This window comes from Mirounga leonina, unplaced genomic scaffold (genome assembly GCF_011800145.1).
Source record: "Mirounga leonina isolate KUSES-001 unplaced genomic scaffold, KU_Mleo_1.0 Mir_129, whole genome shotgun sequence".
NCBI lineage: Eukaryota > Metazoa > Chordata > Mammalia > Carnivora > Phocidae > Mirounga > Mirounga leonina.
Window position 1 is genome coordinate 36,204,808 of NW_023270323.1, and position 14,444 is coordinate 36,219,251.

The window sequence follows — 14,444 nt, forward strand, 5'->3', positions numbered from 1 at the left end:
GCTATTTCCCTGCATAGCTGTAGCTCTTTTAAGAGATCAGATGTAGAATGCTGATAAGAAATCGGTTTCTGTCCTTTATTAAACAATGAGATTTTATCATTGAGGGACTTCACATTTATAGAGAGAACCAGCATCAAGGGCTGACTCTAAGTCAAATTTCCTGCCATGTCTTTACAACAATGTGATATGATCACTACAGAGCCCCCCCCCCACCTTTCTAGAACTGTCCAAAAAGGATGAACCTGGTTTTATAAAGAATCAGCACAGCCAAAACCAAGCTCATCATCTTCTCCCAACACAAACCTGCCTCAGCAGCAATTTCACCAAGTCTCCCAGGCCAGAAGTTTCAAGGTTTTCTCTTTACTCCTTCTCACAGTTACTTTCAAAGGCCTGTATGTTCTACATCTTAAAAAAAACCTCTCATCCATCCTTTCCCCTCTATTTAGGGTGACCGCATGTCCCTGTTGTCCAGGACAATCTTGATTTATGCCTGTTGTCCCAGCACAAGTATAAACAGTACTCCCTTTTGCTCACGAAAGTGTCAGAATGGACAACAAATGATGTGGTCCATTTGGGACGGTCCTGCCTTCCCATCACCACAACTCACGTCAAGTCCTCCTTGATTCCTGCCTGGATGGGAGTTGTAGTGGGTGGGAGTAGTTGCCCAGCTGACTTTTTAAAAATTTTAACTCAGTGCCAGCTCTGTATCAGGCCCAATGTTGGCACCAGGTCAGGCTTCCCTATAAGGCTGTGAGGGGCGTGCACAGGAAGCGAGTGAGGCTGAAATTCAGCCCTCCCTTCACCTGCTAGGCCATGTATTTTGGTGCAGGCTCGGTTCTCCTCCCAGGAGGAAGAGGCGACTTCTTCTTGGTACAAAGGCATCATCTACTTGCCAAGTCTTGTACCCTCTGTGCTGCATCTGCCCGGGGCGGGGAAGGGCTGGGGGGCTTTTTCCTAATTTATATAAAGACACTACAAAAGCTAAAGGTAGCCCCTACTTTGTAGAAATTACACTCCTTCTTCAAGTCTGTCCCTGTTCCAATCCATTCCCCTCTTCTGTACTGACCTTCCTATGCTGCAATCCTGATCTTGCCTCTCCGCAGCATCCTTCAACAGCTCCCTGTCATCTATGAGCTCCGGTCCAAAGTCGTGGGCATGGTGTGCAAAACCCTTGGTCATCTCGTATCTGCCTTCTCTCCAGAGTCAGCTTTCCCCAATTCTCCCCATACACACCTTGCTTCAGCTATGCTGGACTTTTTCCAGTTGTTGGGATGTGCCAAAATCCTTTGCACTGGCTTTGTCCTTTTCATGTGCTGTTTATCTGGGCTGGGATCATCATCCATACCCCATCCCACCACCTGACAATCTATTTACTGATGATGATGAAGGAGGAGGAGGGAGAGGAGGAGAAAATGAAGTGATGATAAAGATGATGAATAACTATCATAACAGACTGTTAGATAGAACAACTTTTCCTGTACCTGGAAATGGAGCTAGGATCCACAACCCAAAACTACAGATGCCACATGTTCCCACATTCTAAAAAAGAGCCACCAAGAACTGGAGCAGAATGTTCCCCAGTGCTAAAGGGCCTACAACAATCAACCCCTCCCAGCATATTCACCCCTGCTCTACATAAGCTGGTTGGGGGCGAGTGAGAGCCCAACGGAGGACACAGTGGGGTTCTCCTCCCCTTCATGCCTGCCCCCTCCCACCCGAAGAACCCAAGTGAGGGGGGGAGCAGCCAACATCTCTGTGGTGTTTGCAGAAATGGGAGACAAATAGTCCATTTTCCAGTCAGATGTCTGCTGGGGAGGCAGGGCACAGAGGGATACAGCAGGGAAGGCCACATGGCACCCTCAGCCTCCCACAGATGCCATCGAAGTTTGCTGGCCTGGGAAGTCTTGGAGATGCCCCTCCCCACCAAGAAGGGTGTTTGCCAGGTACATGGACCCACTGACAAAGTTTGGAAATGTGCTGTGGGTTGGGGTGGGGGAATGTTGAGCTGAAAGAGAATAGAAAAAGAAGGAGCTGGGGGGCAAATCTCTCCTGTGCCATTGCCCTTCATCCAAAGGCCACCAGGAACACACCTGTAGTCAAATACGTTGGCTTTCTTACTGTAGCAAGAGAGAATGGGCTCCACGTGGAACTGCGGAGTTCCCGAAGTTAAGAGGGTGTTAGAAAGAACCTATTATAGGATTTGGACTCTGGTTGAGTAATTCTGGGGACGATTTAAGGAATCAGGAGTTCACTCTGGATGGAACAATTCTATGATTATCTCAATAACTCTTATCTATAGGGAAGGCAGACTCGAGTAATAGAAATAATTGGTAAAGCTGCAGTCTTTTTTTTTTACGTTTTTATTTAGGTAAAGCAGCAGTCTTGTCTAGTGAGAGAGGGGCTGCGTCGTATTCTGTAGCTGGCACCTTGTCTGGAGTAGGGCGAAGATCTTGCCCTCATAGCCCTCAGAGGACACCAATGTTCCCAGCACCTTGATCTGGGGCTTCAAGCCTCCAGAACTGCGAGAAAATAATTGTCTGTTGTTTAAGCCGCCTCGTCTGTGGTTTTTGATTACGGCAGCCCCACCAACTAATACAGACCTATAACAAATAAAGAGATTAAATTAGTAACAAAACACGGTCCATGAAGAAAAGCTGGGGCTGAGATGACTTCACTGGTGAAGTCTACTAAACATCTGAAGAAAAATTAATACCAATTCTTCAGAAACTCTTAAACAAACAAACAAACAACAGAAGATGAGAGAATACTTCCTAACTCACTCTGAGGCCACTGTCACCCTGACACCAAAACCAAAGACAACAAAGAAAACTGTGGTCCAGTATCACCAATGAATACAGATGCCAAAAACCTGCAACAGCCTGTTAGCAGACCAAACCCAGAAACATACAAAAAAAAAAAGGACTATACATCATGACTAAGTGGGATTTTATCCCAAGCACGCAAGTTTGGTTTAATGTTCAAAAATCAATTAATGGGGCGCCTGGGTGGCTCAGTCGTTAAGCGTCTGCCTTCGGCTCAGGTCATGATCCCAGGGTCCTGGGATGGAGCCCCGCATCAGGCTCCCTGCTCAGCAGGAAGCCTTCTTCTCCCACTCCCACTCCCCCTGCTTGTGTTCCTTCTCTCACTGTGTCTCTCTCTGTCAAATAAATAAATAAATAAAAATCTTTAAAAAATAAAAAAAAATCAATTGATGTACTATGCCATCATCAACACTGATCCTCTCAACAGATGCAAAAAAGGCATTTGACAATTCAAAAGTTAAAATTCCAACTCTTGATGATAAAAGCACTCAACAAAATGGGGGATAGAAAAGAATTTCCTCAACCCGAAAAGACCATCTATGAAACACTCACAGGTAACATCATCCTTAGTGGTGAAAGACTGAAAGCGTTCCTTCTAAGGTTAAGGTCAGGAGCAAGAAAATGATGCCCACTCTCACCACTTCTATTCATTATACTGGAGGTTCTACCCAGGACAATGGCCAGAAATCAATCAATCAATCAATCAATCAATGGCAGAAAGATTAAACAGGAAGAAGTATAAAATTCTATTTGCAAATGACATAGTCCTCTCTCCACACCCAGGCTTTTCATCTCACTAGAACTAAAGCTGAATAGGTGACAATATCTTCTTTCTTGGAAGCAAGGAGTTGTCAAATTTCTTTGTCAAGGCTCCATTTTCCTGCCGTTTCTCCTTTCTCTGAATAAGCGCATCTGTTCCTATTTCCAGGTGCTCCTCGTTGGCGCTCTCACACCGCGCAGGAGCCCCCTTCAGTGACAAGAACGCCGCTGTTCTTCTGCTTCCCGGGCGGTGAGGAACCCCAAAGGAACTCTACTGTCCCACGTGCTTGCATGCCTACTGCTGGCTTTGATGCAGGGTTTCAGAACACCACACAGCTGCTGTCAGTGTCCCTATGCGACCCCCCCAAACTTGTAGAGCCTGAGGGCTTCATCTGGCTGCACATCCACCTGGGAGCTAACTTGATAAGCACCTTAACTGACTGTCTTCCCTTTCTGTCCACTCCCCCCCCCCCCCCACCAAGCCCCGTGGAACTGGTGTGTCCTTATGTGGCCTCTCAAGTAAACTATTTGCACTGGACTCCTTGTTCTAGGGGTCAGGTTGTGGGGAGGCTAAACCTATGACAGGATAGTCATAGTGGGTCATCTCAACTTAGCTGACCTTGATCAATTCATAATGTTACAACAGAATAGGAAATATCAGAGTGCACTCTGCATTTGTTTCAATTTGGGACTGTATACTGGGTTCATGTAAACTGTATCTCAAGTGGGACAAAGGCAAGAATATTTAGGAAAACTGTGCTCCAAAGACTTTTCATCGTTTTACAAACAATTGTCATGTCAACATATGACCTTGTAAAGAAAAGTGTCACTTTCCCAGAATATCCAAGGAGAGGCCAAAAAGCAGTGCTAGGTTTTCCGGATAGGAGGATGCTTGGTTTTTTTATTCCCCAAATAAATTTTGTGATTGTATAATTTTCAAAAAAGTTTACAGGAATCCTAGGAAGGCTGATGAGTGACATCATATATTGCTGGTGGCATCGTGTTAGCAGTCCTATAAATCCTTGGATTTATGCTAAGAAAAAAACTTCTCTAAAGAACTAAAAGGTGACATGCAGAATGACGCACATTGCAATGTTGTATGTTCAATAAAATGGAAAGAATTTAAATGTCTGGATAGGAGGGATTTGAAGGACATACTCTCGGGAAAAAGAGGCTTTAAGGGTAAGTCTGCAGAGCACTTTACAGAGAAACGGAGGAAAGTCTGCAGAGCACTTTACAGAGAGACGGAGGAGGAAATGTCAGTCCTTTATACCAAAAACCTCATGGGACTACTGGTGAAAATTGCTTCGGGTGCCTCAGTGGCACACCCAGCTGTGCCCTGTTCTTCGGAGAGGTTTGTTGGAGGTCCAACACGATTTAGTATGAACTTAAGGCAATGCAACAGCTCTCATGAATTCAGAACTCACACTTAAAACTTGACTTGGCGTAAGAGAGCACAGGGGCAGGGGTCCATTATGCAGTTCCAAAAACGAGGAGTGGTTGGCAATGATTTGTCCTCTTAGCCCGGCACCCAAGGCCACACCGGGCCTGTGGCCAACGGGGACACAAATCCCCACGTGGGGTTTTAAACACGACTTGTTATTAAAAGAGTAGTCAGTACTCAGGTCTCCCAGGCCCACGGGGAATTTAAGAGCTTAAACACAGGGTCGGCTCAAAGTCGTTAAGAAGTATAGATATCCGGGCGACCCCCAGGGCCTGGGGAGCAGTCCGCGGGGCTGAGGGCGGGGGCCCGAGCGGAGCCGGCGCGGCGCGCTGGGAAGCGGCCGCGAGACCCAGGGCCCAGGGCCCGCGCGGATGCCCCGCCCCGTCGGCTGGGGCGCTCGAGCCGGGCGGTCCCGGGAGGCGCGGCGCGGGCGGGGCGGCCGAACTCTCACCGCCCCGGGGTGTGGTTCCCGCGGCCGGGCCGGGCGGGGCGCCGGGCTTAAAGCGCCGGGCGGGGGCAGCCGACTCACTCGCGCTCCCGCCGCCTCCGCACCCAGCCATGGAGCGGCCGCCGCTGAGCGTCCTGCTCCTCGGCGCCGCCGGGTTGCTGCTCCTGCTCCTGCCCCTCTCCTCTTCCTCCTCTTCGGACGCCTGCGGCCCCTGCGAGCCGGCCGCCTGCCCGCCCCTGCCCCCGCGGGGCTGCCAGCTGGGCGAGACCCGCGACGCGTGCGGCTGCTGCCCGGTGTGCGCCCGCGGCGAGGGCGAGCCGTGCGGGGGCGGCGGCGCCGGCAGGGGGCACTGCGCGCCGGGCATGGAGTGCGTGAAGAGCCGCAAGAGGCGGAAGGGTAAAGCCGGGGCAGCAGCCGGAGGCCCGGGGGTGAGCGGCGTGTGCGTGTGCAAGAGCCGCTACCCGGTGTGCGGCAGCGACGACGTCACCTACCCCAGCGGGTGCCAGCTGCGCGCCGCCAGCCTGAGGGCCGAGAGCCGCGGGGAGAAGGCCATCACCCAGGTCAGCAAGGGCACCTGCGAGCAAGGTGGGCACGAGCGCTGTCCCTTCCGACCCCGCCCCGGCGGCCGCGCGCCCCCTGGCGGATCAGACCCGACAGGGCGTCCGCGGTCGCGCTGTCCCGCGAGGACCCCAGTGGGCGTCCCGGGGGACGGATTCGGGGCGGAGGGGCTGGCAGCCGCCGAGAGGCATGGGCGGCGCCCCCTCTGCTCTTTTTTTGGTGGTTTTATTTTGGAAGCTTGTTGCGTGCGCCGAGAAGTGAGGACTGGCGGGGCGAGGGTAGATACAGAAAACGTTTTCCGCTACCACGGGCTCCCGCGTCCCAAAGGCTCAGCCAGCACAGTGCTGCCCCCACTCCTTTGGAAACCCAAGATGTCGTTTCCTCGTCCTTTCTTGGCTCCGGTGGAAGGGAAGTCAAGAGAGAGGGGTAAAGAGTTTGACGATGAGGTGCGCAAGTGAGGACTTTCAGAGAAGTTCTTTGTCCTACGTTTAATTGGCTAGACTGTAAGAATTTTAAAAATTGGATCTCATGGTTTCTTAATATTAGAGAAAGTAATTCACTTACTGGAAATTAAAGATTCTCAAACAATAATGTAGCTAATTATCTGTGGGCAAAAAGTACAAACTCTTCGAAGAATGTTTTTATGGGGTAGTTTATATTGTGAAGCTTACGACCATTTTGTTTTTCTTGTCCCATTTTTGTGTAATTCGTCCCCAGGATGCACTGTTCAGCAGGAATGCCTTTGAGGTCATGTTTGATCGTTTGTTTATTTTTTTTCCAGACAGGTCCAAACTTGCCATAAATGAAAAGGGAAAATTAAAGAAGAGTCTGGACTTGTAAGGGGGAAGAAACCTCAGAGATTTTAACTCTGTCTGAAATGAAATTACTGCCTACGGAAAATGTTAAAGGGAGAGTTAGAGATCCAACCTTGGCAGTCCCTCTCCTGGCCCCAGCCAATGTAGAAAGGAGGAGGGAGGCAGTTCTCTTGAAATGACAGAGGCAGTTGCTTCTTTAAGCACACCTCAGACTTTCTCCACACTTTCCAAATAATTTCTTTTTTTAGAGCTTTTCCCAGAAGTCCATATTCTGATAGGTCGTATGTCACTAATTTCAGAGTTCACTACTGAAAGCGTTGAATCTTAACTGTTGGCTGTTTAGATTATTGTCACCGTAAACTTAGAAAATCACAACCCAAAATAATTCATAGACTTTTCCAACAAAAATAGTCATTTGTTCTTTTGGATCTAACTTATCAGTCATTTCCTGAAAAGAGAAATGTATGCAGTTTAAAAACTCATTCCAAATACTGAGATTTTTCTTATAAGCATTCCAAGGGGAATTTTTCCCCATAGTCTTTCCAAATCACTGGTACTTGCTTATCAGAGCAGAAGGTTAGCTGGATGATTGTTTAGGCATTGTTGCCAATTCTAGCCTGTAGCTGGTTTTATCCCTTTTTCTCTCCTGCTATGTGTGTCTCTAAACACACAGTGGGATTATAAAATCTTGAGATGGACAGTCCTATAGAACTAGTCCTATCACCTCATTGCCATCAACACTCAGTTCCTCAGCACCTTTCCAGACTGTTAACCCCATGAAGATATGGACCTGGTTTTTCTTTTTGTTTGGGAAAATGTTAAGGGAAATAGCATCTAAAACTGGAAACCTTGACATAAATTAGCCTTTTCTTCCCAATCTAAATTTAGAGATATGGGGTCTAATGCCTGGGAGCATTTATTATGCCAGAGTAAGCAGAAAAGAATATGAGGTCTACCAGTGTACTTTTCTACAACAGAGACAAATGGGGCCAAAACCAGATCTCCTAATATATTTCTCCTGATGTGGAGGTGTTTTGACAATGACAGAGGCAAACCTGACAGAGTGCCATTTATTTCTGTGCCATTTAGTACTGGGACTCTGCAAAGAATAGGAAATGCATTTTCTAGGTTCCTCCAGTTATTTCTACCCTGAGAAGAAACTTGAGTTATGCTTCCTCAGGTATTGAGAGAAGGGGGGCATTCTTGTTCATCTCGTTAACCAACACTTATTGAGCATATAGCACATGTCAGCCCTGTGCTCGGTGTTTTATAGCCAAGGATGCACAAACAGATCTGGTCTTGCTGATTAAGAAAGTATCCATAGCTGAATCACAGATCTGTACCTCTGAAACAAATAATGCAATATATGTTAAGTAAAAAAAAAAAGATAGCAGGAGGGGGAGACGAACCATGAGAGATGATGGACTCTGAAAAACAAACTGAGGGTTCTAGAGGGGAGGGGGGTGGGAGTATGAGTTAGCCAGGTGATGGGTGTTGGGGGGGCACGCTCTGCGTGGAGCACTGGGTGTTATGCACAAACAATGAATCGTGGAACACTACATCAAAGACTGATAATGTAATGTATGGTGATTAACATAACAATAAAAAAAGTATCCATACAAGTTGCAGTCTCACCTCCCTGAGTGCCTTCCCTGGTAGACCCTCCCAATTGTCCCCTTCTTTTCTGAGATCACCACTTACCTACCATCTGGGGAAAGATCTTGGTCTGCCTGTTTTCTGAACCTGTGGTAAGAGGCAAAGCCATCTTCTCAAAATTATGTCCAAAAGGTAATGAGCTAATCATGTCAAACCTTGGAACTGCCATTATGAGTTTAGTGCCATTAGATCTTATTGAGGTCCCTGATGTCATGAGTAAGTGGAAGAGGGGATTTGACAATTCAGTTTAATAAAAAGTTATAGAGGTGCTGAGATCTATAATAAAATCACACAGTTGGAAGAGAATATGGTGCTCCTTTATTCTGATTCTTGGTTAACACCTTTTGTTCGTGGTTTGTTCATGGTCCTTTAAATCCGAGCTTCTCAGTGATTCCATTTCAGCCACCTTGGGTCTCTGTGTTTAGTACTTTTAGGACCAAGTTCAAACTGCCTAGCTGGGCATACAAGGCTGTTTTCCATAACTATATGATTTGTATATGTATGATTACATAAACCTGATTTAATGATTCGATGACAAATCATTGGTCTCTGGCCTGTCTCCCCTCCCAGGAGGTGGGGGGTGGGCCTGAAAGTTCCTTCCCTAAAACTGGAACTCAGAGAAGTTCTGTGTAATTCGTCCCCAGGATGCACTGTTCAGCAGGAATGCCTTTGAGGTTATGTTGATCGTTTATTTATTTTTTCTCCTCTTCAACCCCCTTATGGTCCAGTCACAGTAAGTGTTGCTGTTTGCTATTGTTTGCAGTCACACCCTCACTATCTTTCCACTCTTTGAACTCCAGGCCTTCAAGAATCAGCCCATGTCCCTTTCTCTATGAAGCTCCTTAACCTCCCCCCACCCTGCTGTGTTCCACCTACCCTGTACCCCCATAATGATGTCCTTGTCCTCCTTCAGTTTTCTGTAGGCTTCCAGCCATTTTTCAACAATATTTATTGCACACATATTGTGTATATGTAAGCAAGAGGGGTTCTAGCAGAATGGTGAGACACTGAGCTCTAGAGCCAGATCCCTGGGTACGCATCTTAACCCTGCCCCTTATGCTTAGGCAAGTCACTTGACCTCTTGGAACTGGGTTTCCTCACCTGTAATAGAGGGATTATAATCGTACCTGTCTCAGAGTTGCTGTTAAGATTCAGTGTTGTGGAAAGCACACAATAGATATGCATTGTCATTATGGAACTTGAAAGTAAGCTCTATGAGGAAAGGGAACTTTTGCTTCCTGATCTATGCCTACATCAGTGCCTGGCACTAGTAGATGCTTTAAACATACGTTGAATGAAATTTACCAGGCGTTCTTCTAGTCTCAGGGCAAGCAGCCTTGAATAAAATAAGGTCCCTTTCTCATGGCTTTTACTGTAAGCTTTAGACAGAAACATTTTTATTTAATAGCATGTGCTGTGAAGAATGTACAACAGGGAAATGGGATGGAGGCTAGGGATGGAGGATCAGTATTGAGTGAGGGCGGGCCAAGCCATGCAGAGGATCCATGTGGGGATTTCGGCCAAGGGACCAGAATTCCTGAGGGAAAAACAAGCTCTGCTGGTTAGTATAGCACTCCCCATTGTCTCCAAAGGGCTCTTTGAATGTCTGTCTTCCCCACTAGACTAGGAGCACCCAAAAAGAGGGACTCCATCTTATAATTATTTATAAATACAGTGGCTGGTGATTAGTTGGACACTTGGTAAATATTTGTTGAATAAACAAAGGAATCCATGTAAGAAGGGGCCTTCCCATTTGGAAATGCAGGCTGTGGACTCTCCTGCCTGTCTGTTCTCTTTTCTCCTTGTATATTCTGCCTTCCTGAAGTCTAGGCCAAGGAATATATCGGACCGTTGACTCATCTTCCCTTCCTCTGCTATCCTGAATTCTAACATTAGGTGGTCACTTTTCCCTCCAAATCCCAACATTTCTCCATCCCCTTTTTGGTAAGAATTAGGTTCAGAGCTGTAGAAACTGTTCTATAAATAGAAAAAGCTTCAGTAAAAGAATTTGGTTTTCAGAAACTCATTTCATTTGATGGATTTTAAACATTTGCTCTTTGAGAAGCTCATTTTAGGTTATCAACATAAAAATGAGCCTATCATTTATTTATTTTTATTTTTATTTTTTTTTTTTAAAGATTTTATTTATTTATTCATGAGAGATAGAGAGAGAGAGGCAGAGGCAGAGGGAGAAGCAGGCTCCCCGTGGAACAAGGAGCCCGATGCGGGACTCGATCCCAGGACTCTGGGATCATGACCTGAGCTGAAGGCAGACGCTTAACCGACTGAGCCACCCAGGCGTCCCAAAAATGAGCCTATCATTTAAATGTCTTTGTATTACTATCCACTAATGAGTTATGAATTTGTGATATTGTGATTTACAATAAGTATATATGTGATCTTAACTTCATTTAGGGCGAAGCTCCTAAAGCCCTTGGAATTTCCTAAGTGGAGGGTGATGGGGTATCTTTTGCTGTGTTAATGAGTGACTTTGGGACTGAGGAGGGGGCAGGTTGCCTGCCAGTTGAACCAACCACTTGATTATTGGGTGGGAACTTTTAGGCCCACCCCCCACCTCCTAGGAGGGGAGCTGGGCTGGAGAACAATGATTGTCATCGAATCATTAAATCAGGTTTATGTAATGAAGCCTCCACAAATACCCAGAAGGATGGGTTCAGAGAGCTTCTGGGTTGGTGAACATTGGAGATGCTGGGAGAGTGGCGCTCCCAGACAGGGCATGGAAACTCCAACCATACCCCTTTCCCGTACATTGCCCTACACAGCTCTTCTGTCTGGCTCTTCCTGAGTTGTATCCTTTTGTAATAAACTGGAAATTTTGTAAGTAAAATGTTTCTCTGAGTTCTGTGAGCCCCTCTAACAAATTAATTGAACCTAAGGAGGGAGTGGTTGGAACCTCCAGTCTGTGCCCAAGTCAGAGGCACAGGTGGCAAACTGGACTTGTGATGGGCATTTGAAGGGTTGGGGGTGCAGTCTGGAGGGACTGAGCAGTGCGAGTTAACGCTATCTCCGCTGTCAGAAAAGGACACCCAGCTGGTGTCGAAGACTAGCTTGGTGGCATGGAAAAAATACGTTGCAACTGGTGTCAGAATTGTAGAACTTTACTGAAAGTGGAAATAGCGATTTGAGAATTAAATGAAATTATTAATGGTCTGGTTTATCTCCAGGGATGGGGGGGAATGGAAGTCCGTGCAATACTTGTTAAGCTAACACAGTTATACCATAAGATGGTCACAGAGCCCAGAGGAGGGGGATCCTTCACCCGGATTTGTAGAAAAAGAGCCAGAAATGACTTGCTGGAAGAATAAGGTCCTGAGACAGGGATGTGAAGGAATTGGCTGCAGCAGAGCTAGCCCGGGAATTGGAATGGACTTAGAAGGGAGAGGAGACGAGTATTAGCAGCAGAAGGACTAGCACGTGATCCCATGGGGCTGCCTTGCAGAGAGAGGGAGCAGCGGTGGCAGCTGGACACCTGACAGAGCCCACTGATGGAGGGAGAAGTTTAGATGCATCGAGGTTTAGAGGCGATCACAAGAGCAGTGGGACCTAGTGAGTGATATCATTGGATTTATGCTTTTTAAAAAATCTATTGGCCACCCTTAGAATGGATTGGAAAGGGGCAAGACTGCGGTCAGAGACTCCCATTAGGAAGCTGTTTAAAATAATCCCAGCAAAGGATGCCTAGACTTCTTCACAAGACGTTCAGTTTCTCAGATCTTAGAAGCATTGTCAAATCCGGATTCCTAACCCTTGGGGGCAAGGTGTGTGTTACTTGGGAGAGAGGAGCCCATTGTGCTGTGCTTTTTTCTTATAAATGACTCCTTACAAAGTGTCCTCACATCGCTTGCTCATTAGCTAGCCCTGCTCCCAAATTACAGCCACTTGCTCATTTCAGGAAGCTCTTCCTTTCTCTCCCACAATCCCCATTCCTCTCTCTGCCTTCAGATCAGACACAGAAAAAGTCACATCCCAAAAAAGTCTACCCCAGCTTTTAAAACTTTTCTGGCCTCCTTTGCCCTTCTTGAGCACAGAAACGTCAGGACCTTAGCTCATTCTTACTTTACCTAGTTTTAGTCACTGCATTTCAGGGAAGATTTGAAAACCTGAAGAAGGTTTAGAAAAGAGAATAGGCAGCCTTGGAAAGGGGACTTAAAGGACTTAAGATTCTTTTCAAGGAAAGTAATCCAAAAAACAAGTTAATGTTTCTTCATGGTTGGGAATGAGTTATTAAATGAAAGGTGCCTGACCTTAAGTTCTACAATTCCTCAGGAGATGGAATTAAAGGGCCTGGAATTAAGTAGCCATGAGGCACATTTAGATTACACAATAGGAAGAACTTGCTGGTAAAAAAAAAAAAAAATGTGGAATACCGTAACATGTTCCTGTGGGAGTCCAGAGAATTCTGTCTCAAAGATTCTCTTGTGGAGAGCTGGGAGAGAACCTAAGTGAGGAGGGGAAGCCTGTGGAAGAGACTGTTAAAAGTTTTAAAGTCTTTGATACTCTAGACCTATGAGATGGAATGATTGAGCTAAGCAGCATCTGTTGGCACCACTAAATATGATTTCTATCCTTCCCCTAGAGCCTGCCCTCCGGGTTTACTGCAGACTTGCCTTCTACAAGAAGCTGCCTTATAAGGCTCTCTTTGGGTAGTTTAGTGACAACACTCTTGGATGGAGCCCAAGGCCAGCCAGCCTTCCTTCATTCTAAATTCCTCCCCACAGCGGATAAGATTATGGTGCTTCCTTCACCTCGAGCTACCCCACAAATGATCTCACCTCATCTGTTTTTAATTGTAAGGCAGCCTCTTGCCTTTAGCAACTATTTTAAGAAGGAACCCTAAATTGTCGTCAAAAGAACTTTTAAGCCAGGGAGCATATGAATGTAACCTTTTTTAAAAAATTTAGATCCAGGAGTGGCACTGTTAAGATTCCAGGCAGGAGAAGACTTGTGAGTGTATAAATGAATGTCAGCTTATTTTAGGCAGTTCTAAAGATTTCCTCGTGAGACCTTTACTCTTCAGGAAGGTGGGTGGGAAGTACTAGAAATGTCTAAGGAAAGCTTTTCCCAAGCCTATTCTGGGTGGGTTTTTCAGGTCGATAAGACCCACCACCCCACTACCCCACAAAGCCTACAAAAGAAAGTGATGAGGTCAGGAGACCTTTTGTTTTTGCTTTGTTTTTACTTCAAACTGATGTGTTAAATAGTTGAACTCTTTTATCTCAAGTTGGGTTAATGGCAAAATGATCTGGCGCCTTTGAAAAAGCTAATGTGTTGAATTGACTTTACAGTTCTACAAAGGAGGTGGGTGCGGCTGATTCGGACCAGCTGGAGCACGCACTAGCCCCGCCTCCCTTAGTTCCTCCGTGGGTCACCCAGGAGAGGAGCCGGCTGTGGAAGGGCCTGGGCCGCAAAGCAGGCTGAGATTGCAGGGAAGTTCCGGGTCCGAAAAGTAAGACTGGTTCAGACCTGGTGAAACAGACCTAGTAACCCAGTGCTGACAGAGCTGCCTTCATACGGGATGAAGTTACAAGTACGTACAGTGAGGGGGACAAGGACAAGCCCACATGTCCAAAGTAGAGTTTACTGTGACAAGGCAACACCCTCAGAGCTTCAGGATAACCCATGTAATAAGTGAAGGAACAGTTTAGTGTACCTGCTGCACAGGATTATTGCGAAGGTCAAACTGTGGAACGGGTATGAAGTCACTGTAGGATGTGCAGCACCAGATCAATGTAGGGCCATTCTTGACTCTGAACTCCTTTAGGGCAAGAATGCTACGTGGTACCTTGTAGGTAGTGAGAATAACTGATGTTCGTGGGTAGTTGATGGTTAACTGAGGGCTTCTGTGCATTTTTGCTCCTTTGCTACTCACGGCAGCCTTGGAAGGTAAGGGGAGTTGGCAGCCTTGGAAGGTAAGGGGAGTT

General features: G+C 46.6%; 1 protein-coding gene across 1 annotated transcript in view; it reads left to right on the top strand.

Moving 5' to 3' along the window:
- The first annotated feature begins 5,544 nt into the window (after positions 1–5,544).
- Positions 5,545–14,444, top strand: part of IGFBP7 (insulin like growth factor binding protein 7) — a 71,625-nt gene continuing 62,725 nt past the window's right edge. Inside the window, exon 1 of the mRNA XM_035004907.1 lies at positions 5,545–6,058. Coding sequence (XP_034860798.1) covers positions 5,584–6,058 — 475 coding nt within the window. The 5' untranslated portion in view covers positions 5,545–5,583. The remainder of the gene's footprint in view (positions 6,059–14,444) is intronic.